At 31.3% G+C, this 26,885-nt stretch overlaps 1 protein-coding gene across 10 annotated transcripts in view; it reads right to left on the bottom strand.

The window, feature by feature from the left end:
• MICU3 (mitochondrial calcium uptake family member 3) overlaps positions 1-26,885 on the bottom strand; it is a 102,367-nt gene that overhangs the window by 23,037 nt on the left and 52,445 nt on the right. For 8 of the 10 annotated variants that reach the window (XM_081269002.1, XM_081268998.1, XM_081268996.1 and 5 more), the window contains 5 exons: positions 23,427-23,505; positions 19,262-19,309; positions 16,853-16,935; positions 14,524-14,595; positions 10,858-10,896 (listed from right to left, as the gene is read on the bottom strand). In XM_081269002.1, coding sequence (XP_081125128.1) covers positions 10,858-10,896; positions 14,524-14,595; positions 16,853-16,935; positions 19,262-19,309; positions 23,427-23,505 — 321 coding nt within the window. The remainder of the gene's footprint in view (positions 1-10,857; positions 10,897-14,523; positions 14,596-16,852; positions 16,936-19,261; positions 19,310-23,426; positions 23,506-26,885) is intronic. The other 2 variants (XM_081268999.1, XM_081269001.1) reach the window with 1 other exon arrangement.

Below are 26,885 nucleotides of genomic sequence, written 5' to 3'. Positions count from 1 at the left end.
AAAAGGCTGGGAATCTAGCTCAGTGACAGAATAAACCTGGGTTCAATCCCCCCACTAAAAAATTTTTTTATTCATAACCTGGTATGAAGTAAATTCATATGTAGAAGATTTTGGTAAGTTTGTAGTGACCTATTATATTATACTTAATTTAAAAATTATTTTTGGCTCTCATACATTATCTTATCAATGTACCAAAAGGAAAATAATCTTATCCATATACTTTGGAGAAACAAAGTTTAAATTAATTCAATGCTTGTTAAAAAGAAATATACCTGTTTACGTTGACTGCCTCAAAACCACTCAGCAATTCTGTAGGTATGTCTATTGTGAATGGATAAGGCACTTTCTAATCTTTATTACAAGGATCAAACACTAGCTTTTAACTCAGTACTAGTTAGTAAGAAGATACCAAGATTAAAAAGTATTATAATCTTCCTATGAAAATGCTGGACTGCAAGCCGAACTTGAATCTCTAAACAAAAAATAATTAAAATCAGGATGGGAGCTGGGGATGTGGCTCAAGCGGTAGGGCACTCGCCTGGCATGTGCGGGGCGCAGGGTTCAATCCTCAACACCACTTTAAAAAAATTAAAATAATAAAGATATTGTGTCCACCTAAAAAACTAAAAAATACACATTAAAAAAAAATCAGGATGTATCAGGGAAGATCACATGGTTCTCAGGTGAGACAATTTTTTGGTTATTGACAGAAGAAAATGCACCATATTGTACTTAGGTGAGACAAGTGAGAACTTTACTTATTTTTTTGGTCTTAATTTTTAAAAGTCTAGAGTCAGCAGGGCACAGTGGCATACAGCTGCAGTACTAGATACTTTGGAGGGTGTGGCAGAAGGATCCCTTGAGCCCAGGAGTTCCAGGCCAGCCTGGGAAAGACAGCAAAAGACTGTCTCAAAATAAATAAATAGATAGATAAAAATAAAAGCGGGTACCATTAATAAAACTGTAGTGCAGTACTATAGTGTTGTGTAGGAATTATTTCAAAGATCGTCTTTAATTTTAATTAGCTGCCTACTACTCACAATTTAATAAAATGTCAATAAAATGTTAACACAGACATAAGGGTTACCATAAGTAATAACTGTGGCAACATGAGAGAAAATCTGCCCATCACTACCTTTTCTAACTAAATAAGCATTAACTAAGTAGTTACAAACTAAACAGGTAAAATTAGCAAAACATTGAACTAACACGGTTCATTTTCTTTTATGTAGGTTTGAAATAACCTCAATAGATACTAATGAATATGAATGCATTTTTAATTGTAATTGTAACTTAGAAGGTTAATACAAGATTTTAAAAACAGGATTGTAAAACCTATCAAAATAGAAAATAAGGCTTACTATACACTATTATTAGAATAATAGAAATGATTCCTTTTGTAAACTCACATCTTTTCCATATTGCCAAATACTAGTCACCAACACACACATGCACACACACACACACACACACACAGACACACACAAATATTTAAAACATTAGGAGATAAAGCGAATATAAAGATTTTTTTACTCTTCATATTTTAAAAATGTATATTTACCAGGATAATATGCAAGTTTTTAAAATCAAAAAGATGTTTAGAATATAACAGCTCAATAAGTCTCCTCCTACAGAAAGCTTTATACTCATCACTTCGCTCCAGAGACTAAATTATGCTAGAATATAACTGAATTGCTATAACTGGATATATTTTTGTTTTATCTTACACCATCTTTCAAATTATAAAGGTTCTGAGGGCAGGGACAATATACTTGTAGCAACTATTGCTGCAGAAAAAAAAGTTAATGAATCATGGTAATTTGTTAGGCATATTCATTAATACCTAAATATTTGCTTATTCTGGAGCTAGTACTTAATATTTTAATTGATAACTTGGGTAATGAAATTAAGTATATTTCAGAATATGCAAAACTAATAGAAAACTATAACGTGAGGAAAATATAATAGTATATTTAAAATAAGGTTAAAGTAGCAATGAAAATAAAACGAATTTAATAGCAAGAAACACAAAGTAAAAATATGCAACCAAAATATATACAAATAGACTAAGAGAAAAAATGAAGGGAAAATGTCCAAATGTAACTGAGCTCTGTGATGATTATGAAATAGATAACTATGATGCTCTGCGATGTAAATAGAGAGCAATTTGCAAAGACTTCCAGAAGTCTTCTCATTATCTTTGATCTAATCTTTGGCTCCTTTATCAGTGGGTCATGTTAGTGTAGACTTTCATTTAAAAGGAAAAAAAAGACACATATATAGTTCAGAATAATTTAGAAAATGGATGGCACAGGCAATATGATGTCCTGAATGTACTGTACCCTGAAAGTGTGATACATTTTCTGCTTGAGTTCTGAGACTGTTATTGGTAAAACTCCCTTAAATTTGCAGTTTTGGTCAAGATTTCTTTATGCCTTTTTAGCTGAGTCAAAGGAAGATTCTATTCAAGTCATCAAATGCTATCTATGATAGAAAGGAAGGTAGGCAGGCAAGAAAGGAAAGAAGAAAGGGAAGGAAGGAGGGAGGAAAATAAGGGAAAAGAGGAAATTAGTAAGAAGGATTCTTTTAGAGATGGCAATGTATCACTGTGGTAAGCAGAATAATGGCTTCCCAAAGTTGACCAGACAGACAAATACCCTACATAACTGTTAAGATCTGAGAAAGGTGATACTCAGATATTAGGTCAACTAAAGAAAAAAATAACAATTCATAAGCAGACAGTAAACTGTCTTTACTATTAATGATATTTAAACACACACACACACAAATGAAAGAAAACTATACATTTTGTGGCATTGCGACAACTGTGGACCTAAAAACAGCAATCTGACAATTGCAACTTAAAGTTGTGTGGGGCTATCATGTGTCCCAGGTGTATCATGGGGAAAAACAACAGGCACAACTCTCTTTGAAAGTACACACCTTTAACAACTTAAAAAATCCTCACAAAGATACTTCCACAAATATATCCTTATAACACAAAATTACTAAATGTTAAAGAACAAAAGCTACCATATATGAGACACAGCAGAATAAACAAACAATGGAACCAGGTTTCAGATACTGAAATGATTAGATATATATGTATGAAAACATGAATTGGTGTGAATATACTATGTATACAACCAGAGATAGGAAAAACTGTGCTGTATTATGTAATAAGAATTGTAATGCATTCTGCACTGTCATATATTTAAAAAGAGAGAGAATGCAAAGTTAGCTTTATAAGTTTAGTATGAACCTAGATTTGAAAGGATTATTTAGGAAAAGTAGACTACCAAAATTATTAGGTCTAATAGAAAAAAACCCAAATATAATATTTAGGCATGAAAAAATCAGTACTAAATTTAAAATCAGATTATATACAGATAGAATTAATGAAGTGAAAAATAAAATGGAAGAAAACAGTTCTCATATTTTCAAAGCTTAAAAAGAAACACAGATAAAAACAAATCAGAGAGATAAACTGTAGAAAAATAAAGGCAAAGAAGATTTAAAAGCAGTCAAAAAGAAAACAGATTACCTATGAAAGGAAAAAATTAGATTCAGGGTTTTCCTTTCAATTTCAGTAAGAGAAGCCAGAAGACGATGAAATGATATCATCTTTTGCCGAGAATAAGTAAATGTCAACTTAGAAAATATATTCAGAGAAATTATTTTTCAAAACAAGGTCAAAATAAGGATATTTTCAGAGAGGGTTATTTATTTATTATTTGGGGGTGATGCTGGGATCAAACCAGGTCCTTGTGCATGCTAGGCATATGCTCTACCACTGCACTACACTCACAGCCTGTTTTTCTTTAATTCACCAAAAGACTCTTACTTGAGGATATATTTTGTAGACATAAGTTATGAGATTTAGGAAGGAGTAAGATTAAAGAAGGAACTAGGGAGTAAAGAATGGTAAACATGTTGGGTTAGGTGGCACATGCCTATAATCCCAGCAGTTCAGAAGGCCAAGGTGAGAGGTTCACAAATTTAAAGGCAGTCTCAGCAATTTAACAAAGTCCTGAGTAACTTAGTGAAACCCTGTCTCAAAATAAAAGATAAATAGGCTGAGTATGTGGCTTAGTGGTTAAGTGGCCCTAGGTTCAATCCCTGGTACTGGGGGCGGGTGCGGGAAGAATGGCAAACATGTAGGTAATCCAAAATATACATTGATGGCATATATTTTTTTAAAGTCTAAATTGTGGTATTAGGAGAAAAACACACTTTACAACAATTCTAAGTATTCATGCTAGGTGAGGATAAAAACTATTAAAGCAATTTAATGTTCTATTTTTGAAGAAGAAAATAAATAATACTGTCTAAGCTAAGATTTTATTATTTTAAGCATACTTACTAAAATTTCAAGAATACACCCTCCCCAAAAAATCAAATTATAGTGAATGTCTTCTTAACTTGAATAAAGAAAAAAATTAAAAATAAACTTCTGTTGATTAAAAAAAGGGAGAAAATGAAAAAATAGTATATTAGAAACTATAATTGTATTATAGTTTTATTTATTTATTTATTTGGTACTGAGGATTGAACCCAGGGGCACTTAACCTCTGAGCCACACCCTAGCTCTTTGTTTTTTATTTTGAGATAGGGTCTCACTAAGTTACTTATGGTCTCGATAAAGTGCTGAGGCTGACCTCAAACTTGTGATTCTCCTGCCTCAGCCTCCCAACTAGCTAGTATTACAGGAATATGCCATTGCTCCTGGCCTGTTAGATATCGTTTAGATATGAGGTGTTTTCCAAAAGCTCATGTGTGAGATAATACAAGAAAGTTGAGAGGTAAAATGATTGGGTTATAAGAGCCTCAACCTAATTAGTACATTAATCCAGTTGAATGAATTAACTGGATTAATTCATTGGGTGGCCATGGTAGATTGGTAGGGTGTGGCTGGAAGTGGCAGGTCATTGGGTATATCACTTTGGGTTATGCATTTTGTCCCTGTTGAGGGGAGCTCTCTGTGGTTCCTGGTGTCATGTCCTGAGCTGCTTTACTCTACCACACAATCCTATCATGATGTTCTTCCTTACCTTGGTCCCTGAACAATGGAGCTGGATTGACAACGCTAAAACCCTAGCCCAAATAAACTTTTCCTCTTCTAAAATTGTTCTTTTAGCGTTTTTGATGACAGTGGCAAAAAAAAGAAAAAAAAAAGCTGACTAAAACAGATTAGCAAGTAATCAGTAATATAAATAACTAAATTCAACAATTAAAAAGCATAAATTGTCAATCAGGACAAAAGGAAACCAGAAAAATTCATGATACACACTGTTAAAAGCAACTCACCTAAAATAGAGGTAGAAATAATCTAATAGACTTCAGTTAATAATAGGCCAGTAATTAGTACCAACTTTCTCATTGAGAATAACCAAAAAGGCTACACTAAGCATCTTAAAAACATGATTTGCCTTTGGTAGTGTGCTGACATTTGTACTGATGATGTAAAAGTAATGGTAAATAAAAAACTTCTGGGGCCTTAGTGCAAATGAGGCAGTGTCACTAAAGACCAAAGTCATGATATTCTTCAGTGCTTCCCATTTATAGTTGAAATAAAAAAAGAAAGAAAGAAATTCTGCTTAAGAATATATTTGCTTAAACTTTGAATATACATATTTTTTATTAGAGTTTAATGGTTGAATATACATCTTTTTAATATTTGGTTAGATGAAACAAGAAGAATGCATAAAGCACTTCTGCTGCAATGACGTACTAAGATTTTTCTGAAGCAAGGACATTTGTGTGATGGTTTGTGTTGTAAGATGAACTAGCCACTCTTTTCATGAATCATCATTCTTACTTTAAAGAACAAATGAGGTGTACAACCAGAGAAATGAAAATTTGTGCTCCACTGGTGTACAATGAATCGAAATGCATTCTGCTGTCATATATACCTAATTGGAAGGAAGGAAGGAAGGAAGGAAGGAAGGAAGGAAGGAAGGAAGGAAGGAAGGAAGGAAGGACAAATGATAGACAAATTATGGTTATTTAAACTTTAGTATTTGGCAGACTTTTTTTTTTTTTTTACATGAATCAAGTGAGCATGCCTCTTGGAAGTAAACAACTGATAATATTTGTTGCCAAATAACATTGCAATAGACTAAATGTAAAAATGGCTATGAGAAACCATCTGTCTTCTATTAAGCCTAGCATTACAGAGCTCTGCAAAGAATATAAAACAATACCACTCCTCACTATATTTGTAAGAAGTTATTTTTCATAAAAAACACTTATGTAGCTCAGCACAGTGGTGTATACCTGTAATCCCAGTGACTTGAGAGGCTGAAGCAGGAGGATCACAAGTTCGGGGCCATCTTGGGCAACTTAGCAAGATCCCGTCTCTACATAAAAATTGAAAAGAAAAAGGACTGGAATTTAGCTCAGGGGTTGAGCACTCCTGGGTCAAATCCCCAGTGTAATAAAAAAATGCTTATGTTACATGTCATGAAATTTTATTATTATTTGAAAATGGATTAATATTTTTAAATCCTCAATTTTAATTTCTCTTTGCAATACTGGAGATTAAATCCAGAGGCACATTATCACTGAGATACAACCCTAGCCCTTTTTATGTATTTTGAGACAGTGTTTCACTAAGTTGCCCAAGTTGGATCTGAACTGGTGATCCTCCTGCTTTAGACTCTGGAGTCTTTAGAATTACAGGTATGTGCTGCCTCGCTTGGCTCTCAATTTTAATTTCTTATTTTTCAAAGGAAAAATTTAAACTTTATTTTATTTATTTCTTTGTGTGCTGCTGAGGCTTAAACCCAGTGCCTCTCATGTATTAGGCAAGCACTCTACCACTGAGCCACAACCCCAGCCCTCAATTTTAATTTCTAATATGGTAAATATAGATACAAAACACAAAATCTTTTTGGGATCCTTGATAATTTACAACAATATAATGGGATTACAAGAAAAAAAGTTTGAGAATCATTGCCTACATCAATAAAAGAGAATGAATTAGGACTATATACAATAATGGAGATGAAACTGGCAAGACAATCATGGTAGTGTGTCTAAAGAAGACAAAAAATTCATATAATATGATTATATTTATATGAAGTACAAAAATGGGTAAAACTAAACTATGTTGCTTAGGATGAATAAGTAGCAAAGCAAAGATCTACATAAAAGACTATTATGAAAGACAGCAAGGGATTATGATTCTTCAATCACTTATGAAAGAATTTCTTTGAATATAGCAAAGTTTTATTTCTTGATCTATATGGTGGCTAGACTTTTTATAATTACTAATTTATTTTATATTTATATTTTATTTGTAATAAATTTCTGAGCTGAATATATATTTTAAAAAGCAGGGAAAGTTTCATTATCACTACAGGGAAACAAAAGAAAAAACCCATAAAAATAGAAAATAATAAAAATATTAACACAAAAGTAGTGTATTTATTCTAATTACTATACTAGATTTTAAGGCAGAAAGCACTTCTAGAAAACTAGTATCATACATAATAAAAGATACAATTCACTAAGAAGATATAAATAATCCATATTCTTACACAGGTAATAATAATGCTTCAAAATATGCAAAACAAAAATTAAGAAAGTTATAAGTACAATTTAATAAACCTATCATTGTGATATATAATCCAATATACTAATTGACAGATGAAGCAGATAAAAAAATCAATAATAACAGAAGATTTAAAACACATAATTAACATTCAGGGTAATATGTACATATATTACAGCCCTATACCCCAAATTGGAGAATATCTTCTTTCAAAATAAAGATTACTTACGAATATTGACATGGTTTTTGCACATAAAACACTTCTCACACATGTTAAATAACTGATAAAAACTACTGGTACGTTTTCTCATGGCAATGTGATTAGGGTAATTAAGAATAATCTTTCAAAAAATCATAATACAAGGCAAAGTGAAGTCAAACATACTTGACTTTAACATTATTTATTCTTTTGGATTTTTATACTACTTTTTATTTGTGTAGGAAAATAAGAGAGAGCTGATTATATGAAAAATAAGAAAAGAATCAGTTACTTGGAATGGAATAGGCTATATAAGGTAACAACTATCTTCTTGGACACAAGGAAATATATTCAATCTCTTGCTGAAGTAGAAAATAATTTAGGGGCTGGGGATGTGGCTCAAGCGGTAGCGCGCTCGCCTGGCATGCGTGCGGCCCGGGTTCGATCCTCAGCACCACATACCAACAAAGATGTTGTGTCTGCCGAGAACTAAAAAATAAATATTAAAAAATTAAAAAAAAAAAAGAAAATAATTTAACTGAATAAAGGCAGAATCAACTATAAAAGGGATTAAATCTTGGAACCAGGCTAATACAGAGGTCAAAGAATCTCTTCTATAGCCACTGACTTTCCTAAAGGAACTTCTTTCCAAAGGTGGAAACTAGTTATTATAAATCTCTTAGATTATATTCAGCTTCTTGATACCTAATCACTTCCATTAATCTACAACTCTGGAAAATATCCAATAATTATTGGTTAATTTATAACATTACACTAACATATTTGTGTAATACTTCAGTGGTATTTTATATACCTTTTCAAGTTATTTGAATTTTTAAATATTTTCTTTCTTTGCTTGCAGTTTTTGAAAATAATCATTTCATTTTTGAGCAAAAACTCAGCAACTTAGCAAGACCCTGTCTCAAAATAGAAAATAAAAAGGACTGGGAATGTGGCTCGGTGGTAAAGCATGCCTAGGTTCAATACCCAATACCAACAAATTTTTTTTTTCTATTATAAGACAAAATTTATAAAACTAATTTAACTACCAACGGTGTTCAAAATCATGAAATTCACTCAAGACTGAATAAAAATAACACCCATTTATATCACTTTAACATATGCATTATATATATGGGGGAAAAGCTGTCTTCTGTAAAATAATGAAAAGAAAAATGTTACCCAATGAAATGTAAGATCATACACATACTTTCCTTTTAAAGAAGAAAGCATAATATAAGTGAAATATGCATTTTAAGTCTGCTTCTCAATATTATTCTCTTAATGGGTGACTACAATTTGTATTATATAGTTTAAACTAGAGCTGTGTTAGAATCTATTTCCTTTTTACAATTACTCTGTGATGTGCTTTTTTTTTAATATTTATTTTTTAAGTGTAGATGGACACAACACAATGCCTTTATCTTTATGTGGTGCTCAAGATCGAACCTGGGTGGTCCCGCCTGTGCTAGGGGAGCGCTCTACCACTGAGCCATAATCCCAGCCCTGTGATATGTTTTTAAAAAGCACATAATCAGGGAGTTCATAACCCACTTCAATCTAATGTATGAAATATGATATGTCAAGAGCTTTGTAATGTTGTGAACAACCAATAAAATAAATAAATAAAGAAAGAAAGAAAAGCAGATAATCATCCTATATGAAAACTATTTATGATGTTAAAAGAAAAACAAAAACTTATACAATGATGACAAATCAGAAACAAAATATAAAGTTATAAGTATTATTATGTTTTCTGAGGCAGATGGTATTATAATCTGTAATTTTTAGAAATTTTACATTTTCATTTTACACATTCTTTACAAAATTTTGAAATGATTAAGAGAAATTCTTTAAAAAATTTAAGAAAATGATAGACTATATTCAATGGAAAACAGCAGTAAATTTTGTAGAAAAATTTTTACAGTTTCTTCAAGGATTAAAACAGTTAGTTATATGAGTTCCACAGACTTGACTTATTCCCTAATTATTCTAGATCAATTCCTTGTGACTATGCAAAATATCCTGGGTTTATTTTATGTTGTAGATGTCTTAGTACACGTTCAAATCAAAGGCAAGAGTTAGTTTTTATAATTTGGAATTTTGATTAAATATTCAGTATATGAGACAATATACTTACTTTTAGAATTGCACACTATGGCTACAATACTCTCAGAATAATAATGAATTAATCACCTGAATTCAAGGGCTTCTCAGGTGGAATTGCTAGAGTATGAGGAAGCCTTGTAAGTGGCTGAATGATCGTTGGAGAAAATAAATAAATTATTGTCCATGTTCGCATTACAAAAAGGGCCATGGTCTATTCTTAGTAGGTTAGTTACTAGCTGGGCTAACCAACAAGCTCTGACTTTATCAAAAGAGAAGAAAGCTCAACATAAGAAAAGTAAATTTAGAAATTCACTGATAAGAATTCCCAAATTTTTCAAGACAAGTCTGAAAATCATAATCTTCTTTGAAAACTATCATAAATCACTGATATATTAAATAAATCAATTATCATCTTACATTAAATTTTTGTGTGTACAGACCAGAGAAATAGGCAGGTAATAAGAATTTCAGAAAAAACAAACAAACCGTGAGATGTACTAAAAACTAAAAAGTTTGTCTATTAATATGCTTCTTTATTAGAATTGATCAGAGATTATGTACCAGATGGATAGATCTAGATCTTAAACTACCCACGATGCACAGGAGGACAGATTAATTGCTCTGTTATTTGTATACACCTTTTCAAATATTGCTGAAAAATATAACATTTCAATAATTCTACTAAAGTTTTTAGTGGCTATTGTTCACTCACCTTTCCTTTATTTTAATATAAAGATAATAAAGATGTATAATCACTGTGTCTATTTTAGTCTTCTTATAAGTGTAGGAAGGAAATGTAAATTCCTTGCTAGAATATAAATACAGTTTTGGCTCAACTGTACTTATTGTATTCAATAAATTCCAAAACATTCTAAATATCAGATATAGCTTTATATAAAGAAATAACATCATCAAGTATAATAAAGAAATAACATCATCAAGTATAACAGGTGGGGGCTATATACATAAAGAACATTTAAAGTATTGTACATACACTGTTAGTAGGAGAATGGTATCCATAAAGTTGAAGACGCTGACATAGAGCACAAAGGGCCACATGAAGAGTCACATTTCAGAATGAACCCAAGAACAGCAAAAGAAAAAAGAAAAAGACGACAAAATAATCAATTAGGAAGGGCAAATCATTATGCTACATTCTATACAGAGCACACACACAATGCAAGTGGGATAAGTTAAATATGAGTAGCAAAGTTTTAAAATTTTCATATAATTAAAACATTTAGTGAATTTGTGACCATTTCAACCATGCTCATTGTAACCTGATAGCACTATTGTTTTGAGTAAGACATACTCCTCTCAAGTATGCAGCTTTATTTGGATGGGTTTCAGCAATTTTACATGGGATGGGTGAAACTCTAGATATAGCATCATGACAGTAGAAATAGTCTGAGACTTGCACTGGAATTCTGTTCTGTTATTATCAATGCTATGACATTATACAAGCTAAATAACCTCTCTTAGACTATTTTCTCGTCCATAAAACAGGCACAGTACTTACCTGGGAGAACTGTAATAAGGACAAAAATGGGAGTAACATTTATTATGAACACAGCACAGAGCTTAGCATGTAAGTATCCCAAGAAATGTTATGTTTATTTAACTCCTTCTCAAGTATAGCTAATTTTTTATATGGAAATATTTTAAAATTTAATTTTTATTTGAGTATGTTAATATTTATTATAAGGTAGTTATGTGATTCTATTAAGTTTTACAATTAGTTAACCTTTTTGAGTTCTATTATATTTTGCATACTGTTAAATGGCTACTGTTAAATGGCATGTGTTTTAGTTCATTGAATTCCCATAAAAATCACATGTAGTCATTACTCCCGTTTACCCTACTTGTACAAATGAAAAAACTGAAGCATAGAAAAGTTAAGGAAACTTATTCAAGATCACACTAATAACAAGTGGCATAGTTAATATTCAAACACCAAAAATCTGGCTCCTCAGCCTATGTCAGCCTGCTTCTTTTTTTTTTTTCCAAGCTGCTTCTTTAATATAACCCACATATTTTCACAATGAGCTGGATTTTAGTTGCTTTGAAACTCAACCATAATATTTTAAGAATGTGTAGAATCATACTGTCATTTATAGCATCTTGACAGCACCACTTGATGTTCTAAATGATCCTCTATACTTACAACAGTATAAAATAAAATTCATTAGTTCAGTTTGCATTATTTAAAATGCAATTACTTATAGTAAATTAAAACTAACATTATCACTAAATATAGTAATAAATATTAGTAGAGAACTATACTGCTGAAAAGTAATGTCAATCAGAAGCAGAACTAAAGATTATTCCTGTATTAAGAAATAGTTCTGATAGTTAAGTTATATAAATGAGACTTTAGGAGCACTATTTAAATCATACAAGATAAAACTTCTAAGACATCTGAGGAGATCAATGACTTTAGTAAGCATTCCTTTACATATAGGACTAGGGATGCGGCTCAGTGGTGAAGTATCCCTGGTAACCTCCCTCAAAAAAAAAAAAAATGTCTTTACCCATATATTTGCTAGGGATGCTTCACTGACGTATATACATATAAAACAACACAACTTGGATATGCTGTAGTAATTCAGATTTCATAATTTCAAGTTAATGAGGTTTTACTTTATAATTATTACAAATATTTGCATTAAATCCATATTAAATTTTCTTTACCTTGGCTGTAATGAAGCTCAAAGAGATAAGTTTTGTGCTGATACTGTATACTTCCCCAATGTGTACTGTCTGCTAATATTTTTTCCCTTCCTCTCGCCCTTTGTTACTTGATGCATGTGTTTTAATAAACGTTAATGATTAGAATCATATTGTAGTTTTATTGGAAGATGAATAAATCCTCTCTGGAAGTATTATAAATAGACAAATAAATAAAACAATTATATTTCTATCCATTAAAATTCTATTTATTACTAAGGCATATCAAATTCATTAACATAATTAAATCTACTTAAATTATTTCATTAACAACTTGTCGATTCAGTGAATTATAGTTAGAGGTAATCTATCAAAATTAGAATAACTGTTTATTCTTTTAATGTATTATGTATAGGAGATAAAATTTAAGAATGTATTTAATTTTCTAGTTGTCTTTGCTAATACTTTAAATGATAGCATTTACAGGGCTATCAACATAAAATTTATTAGTTACAATTTGGAAACTATGAGACCTAAATTAAGTGGAGAACTACCTAATACCCCTTTAATACTTCCCTAACATAATCAGAACCAGCTCTTTTTTTTTTTTTTTGGCAATACTAGAGATTGAACCCAGAGGCTTTCTATTATTGAGCTACATTCCTAGCACCTCCCCTCCTTTTTTTTAAATTTTGAGACAGGGTCTTGCTAAATTGCTGAGGCTGGCTTCAAATTTACAATCCTCCTGCCTCAGCCTCCTGAGCTGCTGGAATTATAGGCATGCCCCTCTGCACCCAGCTCTTTGTTTTTTTAAGACAGTCTTCTATACATGTTGCCATAATGCACTGATAATTTCATCACAGTAAAATATCAACTATTGATAATTTTATCATAGTCAAATATCTTATGAAGTATATGTCTTTCATAGTCCTGGTAATCTGAATTTATTAAATTAGATATAATTAAATATTTCACTAATATACTGGGAATGAATATGGTGCCCAACTGCTATCAATAATTCATGTTTAAAGAAAAACTAATACAAGTAACCATGAGAATAAAAAAATGAAGTTAATTATTTTAATTCCAATAAAACAATTAAATTACTTTAAAGGGGGACTAATTTGCAAATAAAACAATTATTTACATGTCTGTATTTCTGGTATATAAGTACTATATGAAGAAATATGGTACAATAAAAAAAAGTTCAGGTTTTGGAGCTGGCCATTCTTGGGCGCAAATCTTAGCTTTCCTATTTAACAGCTATATAACTTTGGATATGATATTTTCCAATTATCAGTTTCCTCATCTACAATTGTGGATAATAAGAGAATTGTTAGGTAGATTAAATGAGTAAATTCATGCAAAGTGCCTACTATAGTGTCTGACAGCATGTCTCTGAATTCATTTGTTATTTTTGTAACTTGAACTGACTTGTTGTTAGGCTGAAATAATTGAGACAAACAAACAAACAAAAAAACTGGTAATAAGATGGAAGGAAATGTTGCTTAGAAAATTCTAACTTCAGAATAAGACAATAATATTATACATTCCAGAAGAAGAATCTATAATATATATTTCTATGAATGTTAACAAAAATCTACATTACTGCCTTGTATTTGTTTCAACATTTATATTGTTACATTACCATTAAGTTCATTTATATCATAATTAAATCTTTGCAATTCACCTTTTAATTTTTATATGCATAATGATCTGCATTAATATGCTGTATGATATACCCTTCAAATATCACATATAACAATAATATGAATGAAAATGATTTAATGAATGTGACTATGGGTACAGATATTTAATATCAATATTTAATGTAAATATTGATATTGAGGAATATAGACACAAAGAATTTTTCTATATAACAACTGTAAAAAGTTTTCGAGAAAATTTCTAACTTCAATTACTATTTCCCAGTGTGAATAAAGTAATTCTCACCTGGAAAACCCACCTGAAACTACTATAAAGTATTTCTTACCAGCATCGCACGCTTTTCTTCATCTCCTTTAGTTTCTCTCTTTTCATTTTTTTTCCTGAATATCTCTTGAAGCTGAAAGGAAATTAATCAACAATCAAATACCCAAGAAAAGTTTTAAGGCACCTACCTATCACACTATGCTAGGAGAATTCTGAAAACAAAGAAAATATTTGGACACTACTTCAACTTCTTATTTCATTACACAATAGATGAAAGTTAAATAAAATATGCTACCTCCCAAGACTTTAGACTCATTCAAATAACTTAGACCACCTCCTGCTTTTAGGAGCGCTTCTCAAATGGGCAAATTATCATGTATCAGGCAGTAATACAGCAACTGAAAAGACCGATACCAGCTTTAAAGGAAAAGCAGCTTTTTGTAAGAGGGTAGAGGGCCAGGGATGTGGCTCAGTGGTAGAGTGCTTGCCTAACATGAACAAGGTCCTAGTTCAATCCCCAGCACAACAAAACAAAAACCCAAAGAAGAGTGTAGAGTAGAAACAAATAGGAGGTCAATATAAATACTTTAACCTCCCATCTCCATAAACAGACAGCATTCCAAAAGCCATGTATATAAAACTACTTCAAGGGAATGAGTTCTCCAAGTTAATCTATATGTCAGTGGGGTGGAATTTAGCAGTGTTGACATTAAGAATACTTACTCAAAATTTCTTAGATAAATAGGAACATTCTGAAAGTTTCCCAAATACAGTTCTGTACTATCATAACAAAACTACATTACACTAAACTTGTCTATTTTAGCATATCTCCATTTATTGCAACAAAACTAAGAACACCCACCTCTTGACAATTCTGTAAAGCACTAGAATGTAGGTTACAGGTCCAATGGCTTTGGCTCAGGGACTACCCCTAGGCAAGGGCTATGTGGATGTTAGTTTAAGATTTTTTAAAAATTTTTAAATTGATTTTTTAAAAGTAAATGACAGTGGATTTCATTACAATTCTCATTACACATATACAGCACAATTTTGCAAATCTCTGATTGTATATAAAGTATGTTCACACCAATTTGTGTCTCCATACATGTACTTTGGATAATGATGTCCATCACATTCTACCATCCTTGCTAACTCCCTGCCCCCTCCCTTCCCCTCACACCCCTCTGCCCTATCTAGAGTTCATCTATTCCTCCCAAGCTCCCGCTTCCTATCCCACTATGAATCAGCCTCCTTATATCAGAGAAAACAGTCAGCATTTGTTTTTTCGGGATTGACTAACTTCACTTAACATTATCTTCTCCAACACCATCCATTTACCTGCAAATGCCATGATTTTATTCTCTTTCATTGCTGAGTAATATTCCATTGTTAGTTTAAGATTTTTGATAAATCCCACTAATTAGTCTTGCTTATTTCCCTTTGAATGGGTACTAATGAACTTTTGATGAGGATTTTTCTCTCTCCTCTTTTCTACCAGAGAAAAAAATGATTTCATCTGTGTTCTAGTCTGTGAAGTAAATTTGAAGGTTATTAAGAGGTTTTCTGGGAGATTAGTAATGGTTGTATTACAAAGGGAAAAAAAACAAAAATAGAAAGTAAAATGACTATGTGCCATTTTTTCCCTTTATTTTTATGAAGGTAAAGACAGATTTGAACATAAATGTTAAGGGTAGACCTTACTACTTTAAGGAAAATATTAATTTCTATTTTAGAGCAAAAACATAGAAATTTTACCACAGAAAAAGATTCAGGATACATAGGTAAAAAGAAAGAGAAAAATACTGGAGGAGGAGGTGGGAAGATAAATGAGCAGCTGAAGACACTGTCAGACCAGCACTAAGGCTGGACTAAGTTAAGAAAGATCTACCTATAAATACTTAAGAACTGTCAGCCCTTATTCAAAGACAAGAAAAGGGAATAGGGAAGTGGATACAATACTGCAATAAAAGGTACCAGTGAGTGGAAGAGATAAGGAAAATGGGAAACTATCTAGACCCTGTACTGAGAAGGAAGGAAAATGCTTATGGCAAATACTTATGATTAGGTGGTTGATAGAATAAAGACTGAATACTAACCTGGGCAAATATAATATTAGGACTGCTTGTTATCTATCCAATAGATAATATCTGATACACTCCAAAATTCTAGCTAGTATTTATACACAATTTTAATCATCTTTATACTATGAACATAATGTATATTTTTATAATGAAAATATTATTGAAAGTATGAGTATATATTTCTTTACTAAAGTTGAAGTATAGATTTTCACTCTTTCCTCTAGAGTAGAACTTCGATAATGTAAAAGCATAAACATATAAAATAAGCAATATTTATTATTGATAAAATGCAGCATATAATATACCTACCACCAAAAACTCCTTTTTATCCACCATCTCATTGCCATCAGTGTCAAACATGTTGAAAGCTATTCTAAAACCTGCATGTGGCTCTGCCATAAAAAAATAGAAAAAATATTCATGAAATGGAAAAATGTATTTTTAAAGTACAAAATCTGTAAAGTTGTAAACAGTTTCTCAAATGCATTATGGAAATATTTTCCTCAACCAAGAAAATAAAAGCAACATGTTACTATTATTTAAATGTAGCAAAAACTATAAAGACATAAACACAATAGCAGACTTAATAACCAAATTGGTAATATACTTTAAAAGTATCTTATAATACTGTATAGCACAAAAGGCAAAAATTGACTACTTTTCTTCTAAAAATAAACATTCAAAGTCTGTTAGTTTGTTAAAAAAAACTATCAGCTCATCATATCTGAAATAATCTCAATGTTTAACAACTTAGATTGATATAAAAAAATAAAAATGACACAATGAAACAGTTCCAATTTGGAAAATTATAATTCAAATGACCTATGGAAGTAAAGGTCAAGAATGAGAGGTTTCAGATTTGGGTTTAAGTTTCTGAAGGCTTCAAAAAGAGAAATATAAAAAAAGAGGTTTGATTATGTAATTCCCAATTCCTCCAAAATACAAGGAACAATTGCTTTTCTGAGAAAGACTTTCATAAGTTAAAATAATAAAAAATAAAAAGGAAACACTTATAGACAGATAATAAACTGCTTTAATTTTATGAACTTTATAACAAGGTTCACTCTTTTTTCTTTTCACTTCTAGAACAAAAAGAAGAAACCTGGGCTGAAGAAAACATTAACATGTCCTTCAAATAGAAGCTCAGTACACACACTTTCTCAAAGTATTTGACTTTTCTTTTGACATGACTGGCATAAAGTTTACAGATATACTTGCTACTGACCCATTGTGAAATCCTGAACCTGGCAAAGGACAAACAGATAGCCCTACTTATTTAACCCATAATATCTTTTTCTGAAAATATGAAAAACAATAGAAAATCCTTTGTTTGTATGTGGTGCTGAGGATCGAACCCGGGCTGCACGCATGCAAGGCGAGCGCGCTACCGATTGAGCCACATCCCAGCCCTAGAAAATCCTTTATGTTAGCCAAATCTTGCATGTATTTTAGGAATCTAAACTTAATTTTATTACCATTGACTTTAGAAAGAAAGAAAAATTCACACCATCTCTGATAACCAAGTTTTAAGCTTTAAAAAGATTTTGAAAGTACACTGTTATAGTTTAGATGTGAGGTGTCCCCCCCAAAAGCTCACATGTGAGACAATGCAAGAAGATTCAGAGGAAAAACGATTGGGTTTTAAGATATTAACCAAATGAGTGAATTAATCCCCTGATAGGGATTAACTAATTGGTAATTGAAATGATGGTAGGGTGTAGCTGGAGGTGGTGGAAATTGGAGTGTGGCTTTGGGGTACATATTTATATCTGGCAAGTGGAGAACTAACTTACTCTCTCTCTCTCTCTGCTTTCTGATTACCATATGAGCTGCTTCGCTCCACCACACTCTTTCACCATGATGTTCTCAAGCCCCAAGGAATGGAGCTGGCCTTCTATGAACTAAGACCTCTGAAACTGTGACCATGTGCTCTTATATAAACTTTTCCTCCTTTAATATTGTTCTGGTCAGATCTTTTAGTCACAGCAGCAAAAAAGCTGACTAAAACATACTTGTACAAAGGAAGTCCTTATAAACATTGGAAGAGAAAATGAAGTTAAAAAAATAAAAAGGAAAAGGGAACACTAATACATAGATACTATAGAATATGTAGTCCACATCCTGCCAGTCCTCTTTTCATATTTTTCTTAGTTCTAATCCAAATGTCTCATACTTTTTCTCTTCACACTCCTTAGAAGCTTTTACAGCTGTGTTCAATACTCAAAGAAAATTTCACAGCCTACCCATCTCTTTCTTTAGTAGGCGAAAACTATGTTATTATTTGGATGTGAGGAAGAGAATAACAAAGCTGTTTTAGGGTAAGAATGATGAGTATTCTGATAGACTACTAGTGTGGAGACTCAAGATTCACTCTCTCCCATTAGTCTTGCAGAAATTTTGATTCAAATGATTACAGTAGGAACTTAATTATATGTCCTGATCTTTGGGGCTTCATGAAGAATAAAACCAAAATGACTGATTTTAAATTTATAATTCATGAGCTAATTACTAGACCACAAGCCAAAATATTTTTGACTCTTAATAGTGCTGTGCTTGGCATATTTCTGCAGCATTTAGACATGAATTTTGCAGAACAGCAAAGATAAGCCTAAAGTCATTTTCAATATTAAAAAAAAAAAACTAAGGAAGATCTATTTTCCAAGATTCACATTGAAAAAGAGAACTCTATCTAGAAATAAATTTAATGAGCATACTTACTTGTTAAAATACATAAAAGAAAAAGATACTCTGTGTAAGAAATCACACCTAGAAGAAAAACAGTATCAATTATGCTATATACAATATTACTTATCCTCTTATGTATTAAATTAAAATATTCTACTAGCAAAAGACACTGTAAATAAGCAGATGCTAACTATTGTTTTAAAGGAGATTAAGCTATTATAAAAAAACTGCAAAAGAAGCAGCAAAATTAATTTTAATTTAGTTGTTCCACAGACCACTTTGGAAACATATATAAAATTCCCATTAATGCTCTCAAATATATTGGCAAAAAAAAGGGAAAATTATAATTTCATTTATAGTTGTAATTTTTAAACTTATGCTATTTTTCCATGTATGAATCCAACATGAAACTAAAAAAGACAGAAACGGTTAATACTGCGAAAAGCTTTATTAATATTTAGTAACACTTGGATAAAACATTAAGACATCCTTCCTTAGAAACCCAATTTTTATACTGCATTCAAAAAATAAGACTTATAGTCACCAGTTTCCTGCTGTCTAATTATCATTTATTATTTTTGAAAAATAATACTTAAATGTACACTTAAGAAATTTTTAATTTAATTTAATGGATTACACTTTATGTACCCTGCACCCTGAGTTTTCTGTAGCCCCATAATTAACTTTAAAAGGAGTCTGTCTGAAGTAAATAAAAGTATACATTGTTACTTGAATTCTTACTTTGGGACTAGAACACCCGAAACTAGAGTTAATGGTTTAATTGATCATCTAAGTAAAATACTAAGAAAATCATAATCAGAAATAAGTCTGCATTATTTATCTAAATAGCAGATAGTTTTGATGTTTAGTTAAAGGGTATTAAAAAATCTTTAAATAATCAGATTGTGAACTTTAAAGCTTCCATTTTATCTGATGTTCTTTGAGACTACTTTCTTTGTTACAGAACAAAGAGAAGAGAAGCCTCTTCAGGCAGTTTGTCAGAGACATGAAGGGAACTATCCAGGAAGCTCTGAAAGCATTCTCTTCTTTTGTTTATACTAGAACATGGTGACCTATGGACAGATAGTTCTGGTTGATTTCCATGAATGTTATGGGAGAAAGATTCTGAAATGGTCAATGTATATAAAGATACAATACTTAGATTCTGTAGAGAACACTCAAAAAAAAAAAAAAGAAAGAAAAAGAAAAGAAAGAAAAAACAAATGCCAAATGCAAGAGGAAAAAATAGAAATGGGACTTGTTACTCTATCATCCTATCTCATTGTTCTAATTCACCTGGTGGAGTACACAAGACTTGCTGGTTGGTAAAAACAATTTTAATAACTACTATGCAATGTGTATTTGACAGTAAATTTAAGATTACCCTCAAAGTGAGAATTACTTAATAGTGTTTAAGTCTTGATCATGGTAAGCACCTGTCTGTAGGGCTACATGCTTACTAAGGTGGCTTCATCTGTAGGGAAGAAAAACAAAATGAAACTAATGATGTAATTTAATAAAAATGTTCAAGAAAAACTGAAAATATTGCTGAATAGGAATTATAGATTCTTAATGCTTTCCAATAATAAAAATGGAAAAGTTTATAGACAAACCTTTCACTTTATTCAAGGTTACTCAGGATAAATAAATAAATAAATGTGTGTATGCGTGTGTGTGTGTGTGTGTGTGTGTGTGTGTGTGTATTTTAAACACTAAGCATATAGTAGTGCTACAATCTTTAGAAACAGGATAAGATGTCAACTCGGTTTCTTCTGAGAATTCAATAAAAAAAGTTTGAAGAAAGTTCCTTAAGGGGCCGAGGCTGTAGCTCAGTGGTAAAGTGCTTTCCTCACATGGGTGAGGTACTGGGTTCAAGCCTCAGCACCACGTAAATAAATAAAAATACTGTGTGTTCATATACAACTAAATAAATGTTTTTTTTTTTTTAAAAAAAGAAAGCTCCTTAAAAAGCATAATACTGTTTAATTTCTGTATCATGATACATTATAGCTGGCTGACATAACTAAGTCCATGTAACACGTTTTTATAAATACTGTATATTTCAGGGGTTTTTTTCTTATTGGGTAATATTTCAAGCAGATGCGCTTCTTCATTTTAAAATTAATCTTCAATAGCTCTAAAGATTTAGGTTTATAATTGCCCTGCCATTTAATCTCTGGGAGAAAAGAAAAAAGGCAAGTATCTCTGAGTTTCTCTACTTCGCCAAGTCTGATGGCTCTAAAGCTTATTGAATCACAAATTGTCTTGACAATCTGAAGCATATGACGTAGATACAAACTATCCTAGAAGGCAGTCATTGAATAAGTGCAATTATTTAAATTTAAATTAATCGAAGTCAAATAAAACTGAAAATTCAGTTTTTCAGTTTTGATTTATGCTAGCCACATCTAAAGTGCTCAATGGCAACATTTGGCAGTGGATACCATATGAAACAGCATAGAAGTAGAATGCTTTCTCCACTACAGATAGTTCTATTTAAACAGTACTGAATAAATATTCTCCCTGAAAAGAAGAAAAATAGAAATATGCATATAACATGAGGAATATTAGGACATGTCTAAATTTAGGGCTTTCAGATTAAAGCTTTTCCTTAGCTAAAAAGAATTTCCTTTTTCTATGCATTTTTTTTCTGATTATGTCTGACCAGAATTATCTGTTCTTTCTGAGTTTTGAACATTACTGATCCTATCATCTTACCCTGTAATCTGTATGATAGTTTTTGAGACAACTTCCAGAAAAAAAAATTTTAGACTGTTTAAAGACAATTTGGCCCAGGTTTCTCAAATATTTAAAAACCATAGTTATGTAAGGTCTATAATAAAAGATAAGTTGTATTCTTAAAATTCCATGTGAAACAGGTGGAAGCAATATTTTTAAATTTTCTTTATTTTTTGTTTACTGGGGATTGAACATAAAGGTGCTTTATCACTAAGCTTCCTCCCTAGCCCTTTATTTATTATTAAAAAAATAGATTTAAAAAATTAAGTGTTCATGCAAAAAAAAAATCTCATTTATTTATTTATTTCACCGACTTTGAACTCTTAGCTGTTGCTTCCTTTTTAATTTTTTATGTTGAGACAGAGTCTCAATAACTTGTGGAAAGTCTTGCTAAATTACCCAGGCTATCCTTAAACTTGCAAACCTCCTGCCTCAGCCTCCCAAGATGCTGGGATGAAAAGTGTTTACCAACACACCCAGCAGAAGTTTGAATTTCTAATTCTACTTTAAGTATATGAATTATAACTATATTCCTTCAAAGTATTTATCTTTAAGCTACGATAAGTATAATATTTTCAAACCAATATTGATTAGCAAAGATGAAAAAGATAACTGTTCATTTAATTTTTTTGCATATTCTTTTATTTAAAAATCTAAACAAGTATGTGTCATTTCTTTTTAAGGTTAAAGGTTTTTTAAAGTTTAATATGCATGTATTTCATTAACTAATTTTTCCATAAATGTGTACAAAAAGTATGTTGTGAAAGAAAACTGCAATAAAAGCCATGTAATAGGATTCAAAGCAAATTAATTTAGATATAGGATAATAATAATGGAGTAAATTAAGCAGGTGGATTTTGTAAATTTGTCTGCCAAAAGACATGTCTGATAAGTTTTTCATAGTGATTAAATTCAGGAATATCCATAATTCCTTAGAAGCAAAATGAAAGGAAGAAAAATAGATACTTGAAGATCTATTATTTTTAGCTTTTTTTTAAAAAAAAATTTCTTTCTTTTGTAATGCTGGGGATTAAATACAGGGCATCATGCAATTTAGGTGAGTGCTCTACAACTGAGCTACATCAATAGCTCAAGATCTAATTCTTTGAAGCATGCTTTATATTGTAGTAAATATAACTTGTGCTTTTCAACATGGTTTTTTAAAAAGTATCTTTTAAAATTATGAAAGTTCATTCTGTCATTAAAAAATATGGAAGATTAAGTAATATACGTAAAAAAGATAACATAAAAACAACCACCCTTAATCATGCCACCAAAAATAACATTACTATCCAAAAGCATTCATGTTTTGGTGTTTTAGTTTTCAGATTTTTCTCTTTATATTATATACATATATGCAATTTTAAAAATTACTACAGGTATGGGAGAAATATACACACATGAATAGTGTAATCAGCAGTGTCAATATTAAAATGTGTAAGTTCTCAAATTAACTTACCTCTTTCTTTAAGATTTCGAAATAGCTTTGATGATCCCTTCCAAACTGGTGGTGTTTCTGAAAGCATTTGATTTAATTCCTATGACAGAAGGTGTCATATATGTAAATACTTTCTTAAAAAATAGAGTTAAAAAGTTGAATGTTCAAGCAAAAAAAAAATCATTTAAAAGACCTGAAATGTGGTATATTTATCCTATTTTTGTCCTGCAGTTTATTCAACCACAAAATAACAATATTTGCCCACAGTGCAAATATAAAATAAATGATAAAGATCCTATAATGAATTAGAGCCACTCAAAATTTCAGATGAGTAACTGGAGTTATATATAGATAAGATAACCATATTAAGATAAAACAGTAAGTTTAAGTTCTGGAGTCAGTTATAAAGGAATAGTTTTATGAAAGCCACATGGATTTCTTCATCAAGGTCAATATGATCACCTGGCCTCATACTGTCCTTTTCAGCATTACTGGATTGAGGGGGTTTTGAGCAGAGGAGATTAATAAAGGAATATGCTAAAAAGGAATGAAGAGTATTTTTATGGTGACTCAAAGAATAAGGACAACTGATAAAGTGGAAAGACAAGGATATTGAGTTGTGACCAGTTTCAAATTTTTTCAGATTTTAATTTAAATAGGAAAGAACACAGACTCAACTGCTATCTGGTCAGCTTTAAAAAAAAACCAAAAACATACTGCTGGTGGGATATTATTAAAGAATTTAAATGTTTGTATCATTGCTCATGTAACAATTTTGAATTATTGTGCATACTTCGTAAAAATTACTAAACAAAAACTGTAATTTGGTTAATTGTAAAGAATACTGATTAAAGGATCTGGTAAGATAACAGACTTATCTGAAATTTAAAAACCACTCTGCTTAGTAACACATTAAAAAAAAAAACAGAGACCACTTCTATTTCTATATCTGATCTCTCTTACTCAAACTGTGTGATTCAACAACAATCTGGGTGTTACCTGGGAACTTGTTAAGAATGAATTTCCATTCCTATATCCAGCCCTACTGAATCAGACTGTTTTTTCACATATCTCCAGGAAATTTGGGGCATATGCAGGTTTCAGAAACACTTCAAATAAATACTTCCTGATGTGGCAGTATCCGAAAATACTCTGTGGTATTTATAAATGATCATTGTTTTCCGATAACTTTGAGGACTTAAGATTTATTAAAATTTTTATATTTTGATTCATGATGAGAATCTCTCTCCTTATCCCCAGGGCCTGCCTTGTTCTCTTGTATGTAGCAGTGCTGTATAAAGTTAACTTGACTGACTTTTGACCCTGGCCCCTGGGAGGGAGACTATAAATCTTGGATCACACTTGACTTTATGCTAAGGAAATGATTCAGGATGGGATCTGATCACCAGAAAGAACACTATGATTTGAGGTGACCCAGGCATAATGTCTTTTGAGGAAAAGGAATAGAAATTGAGTTCAATTATACATACGGTCAATGATTCAAATAATCATACTAGGTCATAAAACCCCAAGAAAAGATCTGGATACCAAGCTCAGTGGAGCTTTCAGGTTGGTGAACACCCCTGATTTCACATGAAGAGGGCAAAAAAAGCTCTTTGTCAGGTCCCTCCCAGACCTAACCCTTTGTCTCTTCATCTGACTGGTCTTAATTTGTATTTTTTGTAATAAAACTGTAATCATTAGCATAGCATTTTTCTGAGTTCCATTAAACCTAAGGGGAATTGTGGTAAGGAACTGTGGCAAACCCCTGGTTTTGCAGGTCAGAAATATGGTGCCTGGAGATCCCTGAACTTGCAGCAAGCATCTGAAATGAAGGCAGTCTCATTGGGTACTATGCCTTTATATAATCTCTTGGTGATTAGTGTCAGAATTAAACTGCAGTATTGCAAGAAGTATTGAATATATGTTTTCTGAGTTAAATTAAGTTTCCCAAAATTACAGATGCTTTTTAAGGTATTTATACAACCTTCTCAAATGAGTACAGTTTTTTTTTAATTATACAGTTAATACATATACATCATAGGAAAATTAGTAAGCATAGATAAGAAAAAACAATTATGATCCAAGATAAACACATGTAAGCTTTAATATTCTTTTTATCTGATTCTGTAGCTGGAAATCCTTATATAGCATTTGTTACTGCAAATATTAAATCTTCCTCCTTTTATTATTTTGGAACGTCCTCTTTTTAGTCCATATATTGTGGGCATATTTTCCTATCAAATATTCTTCATTTTCATATTAATGGCTTCATAGCAGTTGTCTATAATAGCAGTTCTAAAATTCATCTCTTTACATACTTAAAAATACTGTTAGCCTCAAAGACATATGGTTTATATGGGTAAATCTATTTTAAAGTAAAAACAAAAATTTTTTAAAGCACAAGAATACACAAGCATACATTCCATTAGCTGTCAGAGCAATGACATCATCACCTATCATGCAGCCTCTTAGAAAAATCTACACTCTGAAGGAGTAAGAGTAAATAAAACAAGTATATTTTCAGCATTATAATGAAAATGACTTGGACCACATACATCCTTGAAAAGGTCATTGCATTTAAACAACTACGGTCTATATTATTCTACAACTTGTCATTTTGCTTATCCTTGTATTTTCTAGGTCTATTCACTTCAATATATGTAGCTCTAATGTATTTATTTATCTTAATTCTACATTACTATATTTATCTTTGGTATGTCTGTTTTACAATTTTTTTATCCATTTCTCTAATGACTGACATTTATATGGTTTCTAAATTCTGTTGGAATTTTTTTTTAGTGTTGCACTAAATTTATGGATAAATTTGGAGGAAACCAGTATCATTATGAGATAGCTTATTGTCATCCATGAATATGATGCTCCATTTATTCATGTCTTTTTTTCTTTCTTTCTTCCTTTTCTTTCTTTCTTTCTTCTTCTTTTTTTTTTTTTTTTTTTTTGGTTTGGTACTAGGGATTGAATACACCCAGGGGCACTTAACCACTGAGTCACATCCCCAGCCCTTTTTGTTATTTTATTTTGAGATAGGGTCTCTCTCCCAAAGTTGCTGAAGCTATCTTTGAATTGGCAATCCTCCTGCTTCAACCTCCCAGACTGCTGGGATTACAGGTGTGTGTCATAATGCCCAGCTCATTTACTCTTGTCCTTTTAAAAATGTGACTTAATAACTTCTTCCACGCTTTCTATTATTACACTTTTAAGTATGTAATAATTCTTGTGAAATTCATTTATTTGATAATAATTTCTAATTGCCACTGCTATGGCAGAAGCCCCAAACCAGCACGTTAATTAACTTTGGTTCACTGATCTTACATTCAATAATAACCTTGAATTTATTTGAATAAATCTCTGCATTTTTAAATTTTTCTCTCAGGCATATTATTTGCTACTATTCCAATCATTGGATCCTTTCTTTTTTTTCCCCCTTTGTCATTTTGCATGTTACGGCCTGAATTG

The sequence above is a fragment of the Spermophilus citellus genome (assembly GCF_964194105.1).
Source record: "Spermophilus citellus genome assembly, chromosome: 16".
NCBI classification, from domain to species: Eukaryota; Metazoa; Chordata; class Mammalia; order Rodentia; family Sciuridae; genus Spermophilus; species Spermophilus citellus.
This window is presented reverse-complemented; position numbering and strand designations above follow the sequence as displayed.